This window comes from Pelobates fuscus, chromosome 12, assembly GCF_036172605.1.
Source record: "Pelobates fuscus isolate aPelFus1 chromosome 12, aPelFus1.pri, whole genome shotgun sequence".
In the NCBI taxonomy this organism is placed as follows: Eukaryota; Metazoa; Chordata; class Amphibia; order Anura; family Pelobatidae; genus Pelobates; species Pelobates fuscus.
This window is the reverse complement of record NC_086328.1, coordinates 269860-290299: the sequence shown is the minus strand read 5'-3', so window position 1 is coordinate 290299 and position 20440 is coordinate 269860. Positions and strand designations below refer to the sequence as shown.

At 44.9% G+C, this 20440-nt stretch overlaps 1 protein-coding gene across 1 annotated transcript in view; it reads right to left on the bottom strand.

Annotated features, from left to right (window-relative positions):
* Nucleotides 1–16951, bottom strand: part of LCAT (lecithin-cholesterol acyltransferase) — a 28445-nt gene extending 11494 nt beyond the window's left edge. The window contains exon 1 of the mRNA XM_063438835.1: nt 16714–16951. Within this exon, the coding sequence (XP_063294905.1) occupies nt 16714–16882 (169 nt within the window). The 5' untranslated portion in view covers nt 16883–16951. The remainder of the gene's footprint in view (nt 1–16713) is intronic.
* Nucleotides 16952–20440: the final 3489 nt, after the last annotated feature.

Sequence of the window (20440 nt, the reverse complement as noted above, 5' to 3'; positions counted from 1 at the left end):
CAGTGAGTGTTAGTGTGTGTCTGTTAGTGAGAATGTGTGTGTCTGTTAGTGAGAGCGTGTGTGTGTCTGTCACTGAGAGTGTATGTGTGTTTGTCAGTGAGAGTGCATATGTGTCTGTCAGAGTGTGTCTATATGTCAGTGTGTGTATGTGTGTTTCAGTGTGTGTATGCATGTCTGTCACAGAGTTTGTCAGTGAATGTGTATGTCTGTCAGCCAGTGTATATGTGTCTGTCAGTGAGTGTGTATTTGTTTGTCAGTGTGTATCTGTCAGTGAGTATATGAGTGTCTCAGTGTGTGTGTCTGACACTGAGTGAGTTTTCGTCTTTCAGTGAGTGTGTATGCATTTCTGTCAGTGAGTGTGTGTCTGTCAGTGAATGTGCATTTGTGTCTTGTCAGTGAGTGTATGTGTGTATGTGTGTCTGTCGGTGAATGTGAGTGTAACTGAATGAGTGAGTGTGTATATCTGTGAATGTGTATGTTTCAGTGAAAGTGTGTGTTGGTTAAACAGTGTGTGTGACAATGACTGTATCTAAAAGAGAAAAGTGGGTTGCACTCAATCATAAAAATCACGGGGTGCTGACACACAAACACACACACACACACACACTCACAGTTACATACTGCAACACAGACTATACACACAAACATAATTACATACTGCTACCCAGACTATACACACAGTTACATGCTGCTACACAGACTATGCACACACACATACTGCTACCTAGACTGTACACACACACAGTTACACATACTGCTACCCAGACAGTACACACACATACACACACAGTTACACATACTGCTACTTAGACTGTACACACGCGCACAGTTACACATACTGCTACCCAGACTGTACACACACACACAGTTACACATACTGCTACCCAGACTGTACGTACATACACAGTGACACATACTGCAACCCAGACTGTACACACACAGTTTCACATACTACCCAGACTGTATGTACACACACAGTGACACATACTGCTACCCAGATTGTACACACACACATACACACGCACAGTTACACATACTGCTACCCAGACTGTACACACACACATACACACAGTGACACATACTTCTACCCAGACTGCACACACACACACACAGTGACACATACTGCGACCCAGACTGTACACACACACACGCACAGTTACACATATTGCTACCCAGATTGTACACACACACATACACACAGTGACACATACTGCTACCCAGACTGTACACACACATATACACACAGTGACACATACTTCTACCCAGACTGCACACACACACACACACAGTGACACATACTGCGACCCAGACTGTACACACACACACACACGCACAGTTACACATATTGCTACCCAGATTGTACACACACACACACACACACACAGTGACACATACTGCGACCCAGACTGTACACACACACACACACGCACAGTTACACATATTGCTACACACACATACACACACAGTTACACATACTGCTACTTAGACTGTACACACGCGCACAGTTACACATACTGCTACCCAGACTGTACACACACACACAGTTACACATACTGCTACCCAGACTGTACGTACATACACAGTGACACATACTGCAACCCAGACTGTACACACACAGTTTCACATTCTACCCAGACTGTATGTACACACACAGTGACACATACTGCTACCCAGATTGTACACACACACATACACACGCACAGTTACACATACTGCTACCCAGACTGTACACACACACATACACACAGTGACACATACTTCTACCCAGACTGCACACACACACACACAGTGACACATACTGCGACCCAGACTGTACACACACACACGCACAGTTACACATATTGCTACCCAGATTGTACACACACACATACACACAGTGACACATACTGCTACCCAGACTGTACACACACATATACACACAGTGACACATACTTCTACCCAGACTGCACACACACACACACAGTGACACATACTGCGACCCAGACTGTACACACACACACACACGCACAGTTACACATATTGCTACCCAGATTGTACACACACACACACACACACACAGTGACACATACTGCGACCCAGACTGTACACACACACACACACGCACAGTTACACATATTGCTACCCAGATTGTACACACACACACACACACAGTGACACATACTGCGACCCAGACTGCACACACACACACAGTGACACATACTGCGACCCAGACTGCACACACACACACAGTGACACATACTGCGACCCAGACTGCACACACACACACACACACACAGTGACACATACTGCGACCCAGACTGTACATTCACTAAACACCAAACTGTCGTGAATTATTTTAGCATAGATTTTGCAATTCACTACATTTTGCATATTCTAGGCAAAATACCTAAGCTTTGATTATAGCGAAGTCAGAGATTTTTTCCAAATAAACTATTTTTAATGATTTAGTATTAAGTGAACAAATCCCAATTTTTCATTTTTACCCATTGACAATTAAAAGGGAAACGCTAGGCACCATAAGCACCACAACGAATGTTCTGTAGTGGTTTTGGTTGTTAGCTAGTAATCTGGCATTTATCCTGGTGTCAGACGCCTGTGGTTGATCTAATAAAGCGGGGGTTTATAGTTCCTTGCGTGGTAAAGTTTATGGTGCCTAGATTGTTTCTTTAATCCAAATGTGTTAAATTTGTTTTCTAACAAGCAAGGTATTAGCCATATTAATCATTAATAATGCTGATCGGAGGTTATCTGTGAGATCAAGGCTAGTTAACCTGTGACAATGCATAATCTAGAGGATTTCGGAAATCAGTGCAGGAATCATCTCTGGTCCAGCTAGATATGAAACAGAAGGAAGGTTCAAAGTCCAAAAGCAGTATGTGTTTATCCCGTTTCTCTCAAACTGCATAACATAGTAAAACAGCTGAACTCATTAACCTGACCCCGACACTAGTTACTGCCATAGGCTCAGCTATCGCTTGTACGATGCTTCCGACAGGAAGGCATGGCGCTCTCTCTAGTCACATTGTGTAGGGGACATTTATCAAAGTGTCAATTCAATTTTACATCTAGTTTTCTGCACATTTTTAGCTCAAATTATGATGTGTCAGTTTTTTTTTCATCTGTTGCTATTTGGGCCCCAACATGAATTTTTTAATTTACACCATTTTCCCAGTGATGTTGTGAATTTATCAATCTTCTCACCCCATTTTCTGTATTCGGTTTTATTTCTCTTTTATCTGCCTCTCTTCATTTTGAGACTTCTGAATAGGAGTTTGGTGGAACTTACTATGAAGAAAATCATCATTTTTATATCACTTTAATAAATACAATAAAAATAACAATGAAATTTAAGCATGACTTTTAGTAGACTTTGATAAATTCCCCACAGACTTTACATTTAAAATACAGGGTTCTGGGGGGCGGAGCATGCCTGCTAAGAGCTCCTGAGCCTGAGGCCAAGATTTGGGTGTTAATGCCCGACCACCCAAGCGTACCAGCTGTGGACAGCGATAGTCCCAACCAGGGGGCGATGCTGCATCGGGGGATACCCAATATGAGACCCTCCGTGGCTGAATGGACCACATCGCAGCCTGCGGCCTACACGGGTGGGAGCCGAGGAGAGGCGGCCGCTCTCCCGGTTCTCTGGCTGAAGGGGGAGCACTCTCACATTGCCTCCCCCCCCCCTGGACCGGTGGGGGTTATCCCGGTCCCTGCCGAGCTGGACGACCGCAGCCCTGGACAAAGCAGAGGTAGCGGAGACACCCTCCTGCAGAAAAAGAGCGACGACACCCAAGATGGCGGATGCGCCTAACTCCACAACACTGTTATGGGCAAATGCAAATATTACAAGTTTTAGAATTAAATGTTGTATTTCTTAAACTGTGTACTTTGTCTTTAAGAAATATTGCAAGTTGACAAGGTGTTAGAAATGGAACATATTGTTTTTCATAGATGTTTCTTTAAGCAATAACCTCAGTGCATAATATGTTTGCGCCATTTTGTCCCAGACGAATTACAATAACAATAATGCATAAACAAGCTTCAAGGCTATACTACGACTCTTTCAGTACACAATATACTGTGGTAACCCCAAGTTAATGGAACTTCCCCAAATCCGGGAATCTCCCACGACTGTGCACTTACGTCTTAGTATAAACAACAGATAAGCTTTTCAGACTTTGGGAAGCCATCTTGTCCCAAGTTGGTGGAAGTTCCCCAAGTCAGGAAAATTTCCATGACGTGTGCACTTGCTTTTAGTTATGGCCTTGTATCTTTGCCAAATTAAGGGAGGTCCTAAATTGATTTAAAGTAGACAAGTTACTTTTTCATATATGAACTATGGTAACTCTAAAATGACGACACCTAAGGTATAAATAGGTGTACTTTTAAAATGTTAAGAAACAGAGGAGAGACTTGGAGACAGACGCTGCTCCATCTTAAAATGACTGAGAGGCTGACATGATGACATGTTCAGAAGGGTATGTTAACCTATTAATGATATTTGCAAGCATTTAATTTCATCTTATAAACTCTGCTATAATGGATTTTATATGTCTATATTTATATTTTTATATAATAAATATCTAAAAGACAAACTATTGCTTCCAAGACAATCCTTATTTTATATTGTATTCTCAATTATTTACACATGTTAAATAGAGGATCTCTTACTAACTATATAACATTATGGCTAAGATATCTGTATGGTTAGCCCTACTAAGTTCTATGCTTTAAGACATTATAGAGGTAAATAAGGGAACCGCCCACGGTTACAACACGCGGCAAGCAAATGCTTGAAGCTAACTTAGATGAGCTGTTCACTAGGTTCTGGGTGAAACTGGCGTCCAGGGAGCAACTGGCGTACACAAACATACCTGCAAGGCAGCTGACACTCACCCGCACAGAGCCGACGCCACCGCGAGCTCCAGCGACACACGAGGTGAGCCACAACCAGCAGACACGTGGAGCCTACAAGCCGAAGCGACAGCAACTGCCAACAGCAGTGGCGAAACACAAACCCAACCCGGCGAACTCTATTCAACATCCAAAGCACCCGCAGACGACGCTGAGGAAGGTAACAGAGAGAAAGCTGCACGCCGCTTCCACTCTGCAGACCACTTCTGCAAGTATGCCCACAGAAATCTCCAGCCCTAAGAGCGGACGCAGAGTGGTTGCTATCGGCGGCTCCCCTAAACGGCGCCGACGGTTAAAAACAGCAAGGGTGAGCCTCCCGGCGCACATCTCGCACCTACAGAGGTTGAGGCCTCAAGAGCAAGCCGGCACTGCACCACAACGAGCCAGCGGAGGAGCTGCATGCAGCCGGACCGACTCAAGTATGGGAAAAATAACACGACAAGATCAGGGCCATCGAGACTCTCACACACTGAAGAAGCCAGGTACCAAGACAAGGGACGGGGTGATCGACCACTAATATGCAGCCTGGACATTTCAGTTACCGTCACGCTCTCCTCTCACGGACTGATTTGTACCGATCCACACCTGGACTATTTACGCTACCAGGCCCACTTAACCGACCATTATGCCAAGACAGACGCCGACCAGACCAACACGCAGCCTCCCTCACTGATATTCACAGCGGGAGAGAACTTTACAACAACCCTCAAAGCGTGAACGTTCCTAACTGTTCAATCGTTTTTATATGTCTAAGTGTTTAACTGTTAGGCATCCTCATGGTAATTTCTTACTACTTAAATGATGACTTTTAACTCACACCAGTCACACACCCTCAATCACGGCATAGCTTTTTTCCTGTTCCCCTGAGACATATAGTGTTACTCCTATGCTCATATGCTATGCTCTACAACTCACACGCTAACCTACTGCAATTCTCTGTATGCCTATTGACTGACAACACTAGTATAAACATGTGCCAAACTTTTAACAGAGCACAACCGCTACACACTCTATAGGGCTATGTACAATCACAATGTTCAGCCTGCATAACACTCCATAGCCTCAACAGACTTAGCATGCTCCTACATTCCTGTATTAACCCATGAAACTGTGCAAAGTTAATAGGACACATAACTGTTTCTCTATGTCTATTTCTAAGTCTTTAAATTGCTATCACTACTAAGCTTACGATATTATCTTGTTTATATAACTACTTTAAAATAAAGTGCAACGTCATTGATGCCAAGTGACTAAGAATGTATGCAAACTCTACGGTATTAGCTATTGTGGCAGTACAAACTCACCTGTTACCCTTATGCACGAACAAAAATAAAGACTATTTTATACTTGTTGGCTTCTAAATACTACACAGATTATATTGGACTGCGAAGGGGATGGAAAATCAAATAAAGTTTATACAAGGAGGATAAGCGCTCGGTAATTACACAACTGGTTACCTGGAGCAGCAGACACTGAAAAGGAAGAGGGACTCCCTCTAAACCCCAAATGATAAGCACAGACAAAAAAAAAACTGGTTAGCTCAAATGACAAATGGTGAGTATGGTAAAAATAATGATGAAGGTCGATCACAGCCGCAGCAAACTAGACTGAGCGGCAGTTAGTCAAATAACAGTGAAATCTGAGCCAACATGGCCACTCAGCCAAAAGAAAAGTATTCGTATTCATTATTATACATTATTAAAATAGTAATCTACTAAACAAATAAAATATAAAAATGAAGGAAGGGGCTTTTGAAGTTTTATTATATAAATGAATATTGTATATTTCATGTGCGGCCCAAAACAATTGCTCTTCGTTCAACGTGTCCCTGGACACCCATTGGACACCCATTGCTTTACACCATTAAAAAATATAATGAAATGTAAGAAACTTTTAAAAAGGAGAAGTGAAACATTTATTCCAGTTCCCCTTTAATCTGGGGGGGGGGGGGGGGGAGTGGGGACTATAGGCATTGCTCAGGGTAAATGTAGATATGATTTGGTCACATGGTACCAGTGATAACGATTGACTAGGGTACACACAAATCACTACATGGCTTTATCTCTGAGCATCTTCCATACATAGTGCTCGTGGAGCTTATCGGTGGAGGTCACAGTGTTTTTTTGTTTGTTTTTTTAAATTCTTTATTTTTGCTGTGCATGGTTTAACATTCGTATATCAGTAATGCCACAACAGCATTCACAAACAGATTTCAAGTACTCATTCGTTAACTGCTGAACAGCATCAGTAAAAAAGGCACAATTTTTTGTTTTGATAATACAAGCTAAATACAAGCTGGGTAACCACGTCTGTCATTGTGAATTATTTGTCAATTAGTAACAGTAGCTTAGTATACAGGGACAGGCGTAGTGAGATAAAGGAAAAGGAACCAACAGGTTATACATGCTGCGCTGAACATTTTAGCTTGAGATAATATTTCTAGGTTTGGTCATAGAATGCAAGTAAACACTAATGTCTCAGACGGGCTTGTTATGCCCCAGAAGCCGATAACAGGTAAGTATAGCCTATGATGCATATTAACACGGTGAGGGCACTTGATGGAACTTGCATATGTTTAAAGTGGCTAGTTACTTATGGGTCAATGTTTGCTGGAGCTTTTACCACTGCTATTGCCAGGAGCTTAACAGATAAGACTACAGGAAGCCTAGGTTGAACTATGGTTTGAGTTAAGCTGAATGCTTATGGCTTACAGATTAGCCCTATTAGGGGACCCTTGTTATGGCGTTAGATTGGCTAATTTAGGGATCGTGTCCACATTTCAAACTTAGCATTGCAGTCCAGTATCAAAGAGCCAGCATATGCTTAGAGTCCTGAACACCCCGACACCCCAGCAGCAGGCAGTTAAATACCCAGAGTCCATGGAGAGATGTCAGTCAGGTTCTGCACCCTCAGTGAGGCGAGAGCTGTTACTCAAGTCCTCTCTGCCTGGGGTCCGTAGTGTGGATGTGTAAGGCTGGTATGTCCCTCTGTGATAAGGAGTTTGCCTCTGCCGCTATCCTCTAGCCGTTGGTGTCCTCGCTGTGCTGTTGTGGAGGCGTTGCGGGCCTGATCCGTGGGTCAGAGCGATGAAGTGCTCTCTGTGCAAATCTTCTGGACAGGTGTCTGTTGGGTCTGGGTAGCTGGGTCTATGCTTCGTGTGTCAGCTTATAACTGCTCCCGCCCTGTGTGGACTTAGGTAGCTATTTAGCCAGGCAGAAGTTGAGGTTGTGTGTCAGCGTGGTTTGAGCTGCTCTATACAGGTATGCAGGGCCTGCGTGGGTTTCAAGGGGATTGCATCCCTTCAGGAGCTGGAGATGGCATTGTGAGTCAACAGGGTCACTGTGCCGCCATTTTAGATGCGGCTCGTGGTCTGGTCTGTTCCGGTGAAGCAGGGGCTGTGGGATGCACAGAGCAACTGTTTTCTTAAAATGTCACTGAGTATGTTATTAAATATGTACCAATGTCTAGTCATATTGCCATGAGCATATACTCCAAGGACTGGCCCAAAACAGACGTGACTGCACTACACTCCCTAAAGAGTGGCCTGAGCTGTACCTTACCACCAACAGGAGGAGACATAGTAATATAGTAACATAGTAATGTAGTAACCAGTGGCGGATCCAGGGGGGGGGCAACGGGGCAATTGCCCCCCCCGAGAATACCGACGGTCTCCCTCTCCCTCTCCTGCCAGCCCTTAAATGTGCGTGCGGACCGGAGGGGAGATCACAGATCTCCCTCCCCGGTCCGCAGGCACTGTGCTGGCGGCCGGCGGGGGAGGGAGGGAGTTAGAGGGAGGACCCGGAGGTCAGGCTGCAGCTCCTCCGGGTCCTCCTCTTGCGAGATTTGGAGCGTTGCCGCGGTTACCACGGCAACGCTCCAAATCTCGCGAGAGTGAACTCTAGCCCGGGAGCGTGGGCTAGAGTTCACTCTCCCCACTGGGACCACCAATGAATCGCCCACCGGACCACCAGGGATATGTCCCCCCTCCCCCAGTAAAGGTAAGAAGGGAGGGGGGACATAGAATATTTATTTAAATAAAAAATAAATATATATAAAAAAAAAAGACCCCATACCCTTATATCACACACACTGCCCCCCATTACACACATACTGCCCCCCATACACACACACTGCCCCCCATACTGCCCCCATACACCCACACTGCCCCCATACACCCACACTGCCCCCATACACCCACACTGCCCCCCATACACCCACACTGCCCCCCATACACCCACACTGCCCCCCATACACCCACACTGCCCCCATACACCCACACTGCCCCCCATACACCCATACTGCCCCCCATACACACACTGCCCCCCATACTGCCCCCATACACCCACACTGCCCCCATACACCCACACTGCCCCATACACCCACACTGCCCCCCATACACCCACACTTCCCCCATACACCCATACTGCCCCCCCCTACACCCATACTGCCCCCCATACACCCATACTGCCCCCCATACACACACACTGCCCCCCATACTGCCCCCATACACCCACACTGCCCCATACACCCACACTGCCCCCCATACACCCACACTGCCCCCCATACACCCACACTGCCCCCATACACCCATACTGCCCCCCCCTACACCCATACTGCCCCCCATACACCCATACTGCCCCCCATACACACACACTGCCCCCCATACTGCCCCCATACAAACACACTGGCCCCCATACACACACACTGACCCCCATAGACCTGTACTGCCCCCATACTGCCCCCTCATACACACACACTGACCCCCATAGACCTGTACTGCCCCCCATACTGCCCCCTCATACACACACACTGCCGCCCCATATACACACATTGCCCACACTCACACATACACTGCAATACTCACACACACACACTGCAACTGTTACACACACATACTGTCCCACACATACACTGCATCCCTGACATACACTGCCGCTCTCACACACGCTCACACACTGTCCCCCTCACACACACACTGCACCCCTTACACATTGCACCACTCACACACACTACTGCTCCAATGCACTACTACAGCCCCATTTCCCAGCAGACTTCAGGTAAGTTGTCAAACTGTTCTTAAACGGTTTGACTACTTACTCTGGGAGGGGGTCCCGGCACTATAGACACCATAACCACTACACTGAGCTGTAGTGGTTATTGTGTCTGGATTATTTCTTTAAATAATCTACAAGTGCCCCTCCCGAGATCAGGCTCTGGATCCGCCACTGGTAGTAACATAGTTATGTAGTAACATAGTAATGTAGTAACATATGTGACAAAAGTACTCCTTTCCCTTGGTACCTTGTCCTGGGATTGGGGTGTTACACACAGTCTTTTCAGGCTTTAGAGACACTTCACACGCTGGATGAGGTAAATTAACTTGCTCTTTTATTGAGGTTCCAAAATAAATGCACAGTAAGGTATAAAGGTAACAAAAATATATAAAACAAAAGCCTTGCTCTTCTGAGCACTAACTAAACAAAATAATCAGCTAACTGGGTTGGATGGCTTGTCCATTTCCCAACATAAACATAAACAACCTTACTGTTTCAGGGTTTTCAGCTCTCTGTTTCCACTCACAGAAACCAAACACAATCCCCCTCCTTCCTTGGCAGGGGAGTACTTAATAGCACCGGTAATTGGCAATCCTTTTCAGGTGAGTTAAATTAGGATTCAAACTCTGGAACTGGACTTCTCACCTGTAGGTTCCAAGCAACTTCCAAAATGTAGAGTGGAGCACTGGCCCACCCTACTCTCCAAGTACTCCACCCCAGGGCCCAAATATACACATATTTAAAGTGCAACATTCATTATAACATAACACATTTCCCTGGGGCTAATTACACAAAGTAGGAACCTTGCAAAATGTGGGGAGGTATATAGGTTCCCTCCAGCACAATTCCTTGCTTTCGGTCACACATAGTAATATAGTAACATAGTAACATAGTAATACCATAGTATAGTAACATAGTAATATAGTAACATAGTAAAATTGTAGCATAGTAACATATTAACATAGTAATATCATAGCATAGTAACATAGTAATATAGTAATATAGTAACATAGTAAAATTGTAGCATAGTAATATAGTAATATCGCAGCATAGTAACATACCAATATATTAATAAAATAGCATAGTAACATAGTAATATCACAGCATAGTAACATACCAATATAGTAATATCGCAGCATAGGAACATACTAATATAGTAATATCGCAGCATAGTACCATACTAATATATTAATAAAATAGCATAGTAACATAGTAATATCACAGCATAGTAACATTGTAGCATAGTAACATAAAAATATCGCAGCATAGTAACATACTAATATAGTAATATCGCAGCATAGTAACATAGTAATATAGTAACATAGTAATATCATAGCATAGTAATATAGTAATATAATAGCATAGTAACATAGTAACATAGTAATATAGTAACATAGTAATATAGTAATATAATAGCATAGTAACATAGTAATATAGTAACATAGTAATATAGTAACATAGTAATATAGTAATATAATAGCATAGTAACATAGTAATATAGTAACATAGTAATATCATAGCATAGTAATATAGTTATATAATAGCATAGTAACATAGTTTTGAATATGTTTATTGTTATCACATAAAGACATAGCAAACCTGCGATTAAGCGTGATGTTGCCTGCGCAGAGGCTCTTTATAAGATTAATTGCATTGTTGCCTGCGCAGAGGCTCATTGTGCTGAAAAGTAATTAATATTTAAGCTGGTGCCTACGCAGAGGTCCTGTACGATTCTACAGGGTGTCAATCATCGGCACTACCTAAGCATTTAAGTTCAGTGCTGTGTTCATGTGCTCCTGGTCACTTCTTGAGCCAATTTTTAGCCACATGTAATCAATTTTTCTTGCGAATTGAACGCAAACCTTAAATAACATTCATTAAGATCAAATAATATAAACTTAACAATATCTAATGTAGTTACCACGTATACACTTCTTTTATCATATTCAGTTTTAGGCCGAGGTGCACCCATGTAAATATTCAGTATATAATGCCTCAATCAGCCGTATACCATTGCTAAATATACTATAAATGTGAAAAGTTACTAAAAAAAAAAAAAACAGACTATATGTGTTTTGTAACGGATCACCTGGCACCCCGACTGGGTACCTCCGTTGATGGATGCTCCTAGCGCTTCTTGAGGATTCCAAGCCGACACCACAACCACCGCAGGACGAACCTCTCTTCCTTCCAGAGCGAAGCAGGAACGAGCTCTCAAAAGAGCTTAGGAGTGATTATAGCAAGGGAATATGCAGAGCATAGCAATCCCTTGTAGCAGATTCCCCCAGGTTGAATGGGCGCTCCCTCTCCAATTGGTCGGCATGGACTTCCATGCGGCCAGCGGGAACCCTGTAGCCGTGAGACCGACTCACAGCCCCAGGGACTCCCTGTTGGCACGCGTCCCTCTTGCTGGTGGGCACCCACACTCAGGTACCCGCCAGAGAGAGGGTTGGCCTGGGTAGCCACAAGCCTAGACTCATAGCTCCCAGGTTTGAGAGTGGAAAGTCATTATAGCTCTGTTAGGAGCAGGTAGGATGAGCCCTGACACAGGGATCGAAGACCGTGAACGCAGGCCGGTTCATGATTCGAATGCTCCCCCTGGTGGGCGTTCGGTCATACGAACCGGCGGCCACCCAGGGGAAGCATACGCAGCTCGTTCCCTTGCGGTCTTCCGTTTTCACACATCATTAGCGAGGTGTGAACATTCTAAGCAAACGTTCCAAATGAAGTGCCAGGGTGGTCCGGCACACGGGGCTCCATGCGCAGAGCGCTCCCGGGTGGTCATAAGGTGTATTGCAGGATTTTATGGTCAAAATTACAGAAAGAAGAATAGGAAAGAGGGGAAACACACATTCTAGGAGGACACATCCACACATATAAACAAGGCAATTCACAGTTTAGGCATCGGTCCCACAACACATAGTAATATAGTAACATACTAATATAGTAATGTAGCATAGTAACATAGTAATATCGCGGCATAGTGACATAGTAATATAGTAACATACTGATTCAATGTGATATCATAGCATAGTAACATAGTAATATAGTAACAAAGTAATATTGTAGCATAGTAACATAGTAATATAGCAGCATAGTAACATAGTAATATAGTAACAGACTAATATAGTGATATCCTCATATTTAAGCCCAACTTCTTTAAGAATTGCCATCATATATCACCCCCCGGTCATCCTAGGCCAGGCATAGGCAAACTTCGGCACTCCAGATGTTTTGGACTACACCTTCCATGATGCTTTGCCAGCATTATGGGTGTAAGCGCATGATGGGGGATGTAGTCCACAAAATCTGGAGTGCCGAAGGTTGCCTATCCCTGTGGACCTAGGCTATTCATTGAACACTTTTCTTCCTGGCTACCTCGCTTTCTCTCCTCTAGCACTCCTTCCCTCATACTTGGGGACTTTAACATCCCAATCAACAACCTCAACTGCCCTGATGCCTCCTGTCTGCTCTCTGTAACCTCCTCCTTCGGCCTCACACAGTGGTCTACTTCAGCAACTCATACAGCAGGAAACACCCTTGACCTTATCTTCACCAATCTCTGTACCACCTTTAATCTCTACAATGTTCCATTTCCTTTATCTGACCACCATCTGCTGACCTTTGACATTGGCATACCCCGTACCCAAATTTCCACTCTCCAAATTTCAACTCAACGTACCCTCAACTCTCCAATCTCGCAGTAACCTCCACTGTCTTGATCTCCAGCATTTCTCCACCAGAATCCAAACTCTCCTTTTACCCATCTCAAATCTCACTTGCCCTAACTCTGCAGCCTCACTCTACAACTCCACTCTCTCCTCTCAACTTGACATCATGGCACCTACATTTAAACGCAGCAAGCCTTATCAATTACAACCCTGGCACACCAAGCTGACCCAATATCTCAAAAAATGTTCCAGAACTGCTGAACGCTGTTGGAGAAAGTCTCAGTCTGCACCGGACTTCCTCTACTACAAATGTATGCTGCGCTCCTACACTATGGCTCTTTCCTCTGCAAAAGTAAATTACTTCAACACCCTCATAAGCACACTGTCTCACCAACCCAAATGCCTATTTCACACTTTCAATGCTCTCCTTTGCCCTGTTGCTCACCTTCCCCCTACCACCCTGTCTGCCTGTCTGCCGCAACTCACTTCACTGAGAAGATTTCTACAATCAGGGAAGAGATCTCTAAACTCTCTCTCTCCTCTTCCAATACATCACCCAACCCCACTCACTCCAATGTTTTATGCTCATTCGCACCTACTAAAACAGAAGAGGTTTCTGCTCTGCTCCAGTCCTTCTGCCCCACCACCTGCTTCCTTGATCCTATCTCTCATATCTCATATGCACTCTGTTTCCCTCTCTTGCTCTATCTCTCCCTGCTCCGGCACATTTCCTTCACCCTTCAAACATGCAACTATAACGCTGATTCTAAAAAAAAGCCCAACCTCTACCCCAACTCCCCATCCAACTACCGCCCTATATCGCTACTGCCATTTGCAGATTCTTGAGAGAGTTGTGTATGGCAGATTGACAGACTTCCTCGAGTCCAATTCTCTGCTTGACCTGCTTCAGTCTGGATTCCGCGCTAAGCACTCTGTTGAAACAGCTGTGACCAAAGTATCCAATGATTTAATTGCTGCTAAATCTCGCAGTCATTACTCTATCCTAATGCTCCTTGATCTTTCTGCTGCCTTTGACACTGTTGATCATCAACAGCTTCTTCTCATTCTCCGTAATCTCGGTCTACGGGATACTGCTCTCTCCTGGTGCTTCTCCTACCTTTCCCAGCACTTTTTCAGTGTTTCTTTCTCTGGCTCTGCCTCTTCTCCCCAACCCCTCGCTGTTGGCATTCCCCAAGGTTCTGTCCTTGGTCCCCTATTGTTCTCATTCTACACTCATTCTATTCTTGGTAAACTCATAAGCTCCTTTGCCTTCCATTATCATTTCTATGCAGATGATATAGAGTGTGACGGCAGATAAGAACCATCACATTCTATGTTTCTATGTTTCCCAATTGCACAAACAGTCTTTTTAAATTATTTTAGCCAGGTCTATTGCAGGGGCCATAGTCCTGGGGCAGGAGGCTGGCAAGCACGCTCCTCCAAAAATCCTGTGGCGAGGTTCTGTTCACCACAGGTTGCTAGAAAAGTATTCACTGAGAACTTATTTTCTGCAGCGGTGCAGTCTGGGAACACGTAAGACCACTGAGAAGGGGGTTATATGGTTCGGTTCCCGAACAGCCGCACGAACCAGAGACCACTTGGGAGCTTGTTAAACCATATTAACACTCAGTAACGTTTCTAACCGTCTAATTGTCTGTTTGGGTGGCTGCTGTTCGCATGAACTACCACGAGGTGGCTGCCATCTAGAATGCAGGCAGTGATGTTTGGTCGCTGAGTTCCTGGAACTAAAATCGGACACAGAAACTCCCGAACACCGCTAGACTTCCATCATCACCTGCGTTCGGTTCTATACAATTTAGAAGGGTACTGTTTGGTGAAATCGTTCGTCTGGAGGAGAGGAACAAGCTCCAGGGTAAGAACATTGACAATGTTCGGTAGTTTGTAATGTAATCGTGTATTTGTTTCTGCTGTTTTTTACTCTCATGTCCAGGGGGTGTACCCCTTGCATGGGGACTTGCATAAAAGGCCAGTTGTGGCTACCAATAAATGAGTTCCTGCCTACCCTCAACATAGAGTCTCATCTCATGTGTGGGGGGGAACAGCTGTATCTACTCTGCGGATTGCAATATCACTATACTCCACTGGGTTATAATCACTTGCTCTTGTAAGAGCAGCCTGTTACACTCTCTGGAGTAGGAGAGGTCTGCCCACTGGAAGCTGGATCCTGGTCTTGGGTCCAGGATGAGTGGAGGATGGTGAGACCCCAGCCAAGCTGTTATGCTGTAAGTGGTGACTACGGTGCTGATGGTGTCTGGTGGAGTGCTTGGAAGTACTCGGAGGTACTAGGAAGCAGTGATTGGCGAGGGCACCCAGTCGGGGAGCAAGGCGGTCCGCTACACAACCTATTTCATTACACCTACTTATAGCCGTTGTGTCACTATACCCCACTCCCTCTAGCATGTAAGTTCATTGAGCAGGGCCCTCAACCCCTCTGTTCCTGTGCAACCATTTGTCTGGTTACAATTACATGTCTGTTAGTCCACCCATTGTACAGCGCTACGGAATTTGCTGGTGCTATATAAATAATAAAATAATAATAATAATATCATAGCATTATAACATAGTATTATAGTAACATAGTAATATCGTTGCATAGTAACATACTAATATAGTAATATGGCAGCATAGTAACATAGTAACATCATAGCATAGCAACATTTTAATATATTAGCCACGTGGTAATTTAGTAACATACATAGTAAGGCTAGTGAGAAGTGTGGGTCAGGACCCCGGAAGCGTGATGTGACCTAGTACAAGGTTGGACCCAGAATGCTTATTTGGGAGGGATACTTCTGGAATTTGCATCTCTGAATCTGTGTGAGCCAAAGACTGTTTTAAAGATGCCCCAAATACAGAAGGTACTGGGGTAATATATATTCTTACAATGAATCCTGATTTACTCCTTAAAAACTCACAGTGACTAGTCCCAGGCATGGCTTTTTGCTGAGTGAGCTGCATACAGTGACGGCACAGACCCTGGCAATGCTGGGTATAGTTAAGCTTGGCATTGGGGCACATTGTGTGGGTGGATGAGCTAGATTTAAGATTCTTACCCAGCACGACAGGTGGAGTATGGTTGGTTGAGGCAGCTTGAGGGGTGCTGCTAGGAGGGAACAAGACATTCAAAAGCCAAAATCCTTTAACGGGATGAAAATGAATAAATAAGACCATCAGCAGCATGGTTCGAGGAAGGGAAGAATAGGGATCCATAGCTTCTTTCATCCAGACTTATCAGGATAGCTGCACAGTGGGACACAGAGCATAAAGGAGGGGAAGCCACCAATTAGCAATGACTCAGGACACACACAGGCAGAAGTTAATAGATAACACACATTGTAAGCCAATTCTACCCTTTAACCCCTGGAGCTAGTATATTGAGCAATAACGCATTCCCAAAAATGGTTTTCTGGAGTGCTTTCAAAGAACATGAGGATAGAAAGGGTTGCATGTAATGAAGTGGTTAAATTCTAATTTTCTTATAACACACGAAGGCTCCGTGTTTATTCTCTTTCTTTTCTGAAATAACAGCAAATAAAAAAATATATGTAAATAAATGGAAACAGGTCAGATTAACAAACAATGGCATTCCAACTGACAACCAATCAGATCCCATGACAGGTTATAAACGATGCAGTGAACATTCTATACTCCTGTTTCTTTGCTGCTTCTCAATGGAAAGAGATGAGTACTATGTTTAACCCCTTAACGACGGAGCCAATTGTACACATTGTGATAAAAAAAAAACTGGAATTTACTCTATATCTCTGTTCAACCATAATTCACATATTTCATATAAAGTGCACCCACACTTATTATTTATCATTTTGTTCACGAGAAACAGGGCAAATATTTTTCTGATCAAACATGGCAGCATTTAGTCATGGGTTAGCTCCTCCCCTCACGGCAGAAAGGACAGGAAACAGAACTTTGAAACGGGTATAAATAGATCCTCCCCCTTCCCATCAGGCAGTCTTTTTCCGGTCATTCACAGCAGTTTGGAAGGAGTCGGCTTAAAGTGGCACTGTCATGGCCGTATTCAGGTTTTTTTTTAACCCCCCCTCTCGACTCCACTAGTCACCCCTAAATGCCCCCAGGGCCCCCCTGGGCCCCTCATGCCTCCATAAATATAGTAAAAATCTTACTGTATTCAAGCCAGAAGCTGTAAATCTGCATGCTGAGACTCAGGAAAAACAAGCAGTCTGCTGACATGTGGTAGCCTGATCCAATCACAATGCTTCCCCATAGGATTGGCTGAGACTGACAAAGAGGCAGATCAGGGGCAGAGCCAGCATGATTCAAACACAGCCCTGGTCAATCAGCATCTCCTCATAGAGATTAACTGAATCAATGAATCTCTATGAGGAAAGTTCAGTGTCTGCATGCAGAGGGAGGAGATACTGAATCACAGGATGCTGTGCACAGTGCTGCCCTGTGCTCTGCTGACAGCAGATCTGAGTGGATGGAGGCATATTATGCCTCCATCAACTCCGAAGTCCCTCTGGTGGCAGTCTGAATGCAACTGGAGGTGTTCCTAGCTTTCAAGGTAAACACTGTATTTTCTCACATACAGTGTTTACATGAGAGAGGCTGCAGGGAGCTATAGTTCACACCTAAACAACCTCATTAAGCTGAAGTTGTTCAGGTGACTATAGTGTCCCTTTAACCGGCTGCAAAATGCAGCCGAGGCACGAATCGGATCGGAATTTCATTCATTCAAATTAAATTTCGAACAGAACAAAATACACGAATTTCATCCAAATATGATTGGACAAGCTGTACACATTCTGTTGGGAGAAATTTGGTGAATTTGCCAGCTCTCTGTCTAAATGACATGACGTTCAAACAGGGAATGAACAACACAAGAACACAGGAGGAGAGTGGAGTAGTGTGGGAAATGTTGCTGCTGCCTCAGCTAAGTACCTCATAATTTTTCTACTCAAAAAATTGTATTGTAATTTACAAATTTTATTATTTTTATTATTATCTGTACATTATTTGACTGAATTTTTGTATATCGGTGCTTCAGATTTTACATTGCAGGGTCCTTGCGCCTCCCGTGGGGCAAGCCCTTTACACTGCTGTTCGGGTTGTTTATAACCCGTTTTTTCCCACCGCTTGCGGGACGTCCTCAGGGCTCCGAGGTCCCCCCTCTCCCTATCTCGGAACGAGCCCCCCCGGCCGCCCTCCAGATAGCGGTAAAAAAAACGTTACTGGTGCTGCCCGCGCATGCACTGTTCACTCCCGCGAAATTTGCTGCGTTTTTTTCCCGACGCTCGCGCTGCTGATTTGGGCTCGGAGGAGGTTTCAGACGGATCCAATGCCATCGACCCAGTTTACTCGGAGGACTCTTCCCCTGAACGCAGCAAGACTGCGCCGGCAGCAGTAGAGGCTGGGCAGGAAGCGGATGAATCCGCCGTCTTAGACCCTCAAGGGGAACCGCTTTTTGACCCTGATGCCCTGCACAACCCTTGCTCAGTTGACTGGTACCCAACGGCCCATGTGGCCATATACATCGCAACCAGGGTTAGGAAGCCCCTCGATAATGCCACAAGGAGTAAGCTAAGAGCGGAATGCCCTCGCCCTATAGTCCCAGACATGGCCTGTGTGACCCCCGAAGTGGATCCTAAGATCGCCCAATTTCTGGGTAAATCAGGATGGAAGGGCAAACATTGTCAGGACAAGGTCCTCGACAACTGGGGCCTGTAGCCAAGATTTTCAACATTGGTCGAAACAGCCCTGACTGAGGGGACCTCAATAGACCTATTGGCCATCAGAGGATGGATCCAGAGGGGCATATGCCTGATTGGCAACACTAACACCGCGTTGGCCACCGAACGGCGTAAAGCCATACTGATGAAAATTGAGCCTAAACTCATAAACCTGGCAATATCTGAGCCTGTCACACAGGCAATAGGTCTCCTGTTCGGAGACGATTTCGTAAAAGACCTGGACAAGTATGTCAATACCTTCACGGCACTAGACAAGGCACAAAATAGTATGAAACGGGTGTTCTCCCAGAAGGTTTTCAGTGGGGCTCGCAGAGAGCGGGGCCGTTTGTCCTAGGCTTCCTAATCAACTGGGACAAGTCAATTCTGCATCCTTCCCACACCATAGAGTTCTTGGGATTCAATATAGATGCAACTCATGGAACGCTCAGTTTACCTACCACAAAAGTGAAACTCATCAAGAAGGAAATATGGCGGATGCTGGCACGACTGGTCTTGACCCTGCGACAACTAGCGAGGATAATCGGCCTTCTCTCTGCCTCAATACAAACACTTTTTCCAGGACCCCTCCACTACAGAGCCCTGCAGCAACTCAAGGCCACACACCTACGCTTGGGTCAATTTTACTCAGATTCTGTGCCTCTAGATTGCGCAGCAAAAGAGGAACTCGGATGGTGGCTTAAATACATGGAAGCATGGAAATCTTCGGAACCTCCCCAGATCTCATCATAGAATCCAACGTGAGCAGACTCGGCTGGGGTGCTTGTTGTGGTCCCACCTCCACAGGTGGAAAATGGTCCTCACAGGAAAAGGAGCTTCACATCAATGGCCTGGAACTCCTAGCAGGGTCATTTGCCCTTCGGAGCCTCCTCGGAGACACAACCAATTGTTCCAGACTAGAAATAATACAGCCGCGGTGAGTGAGCAGAACAGTCACTCATCGAGGGTGTAGTGGTTGATGGGTATGAAGGGCATAACCCTGAGTAATAATAACAGATAAAGTAGAGGCTGGAATGGGTTAACTAAACAGTGCTCCCACTTACAGTCTCTATAC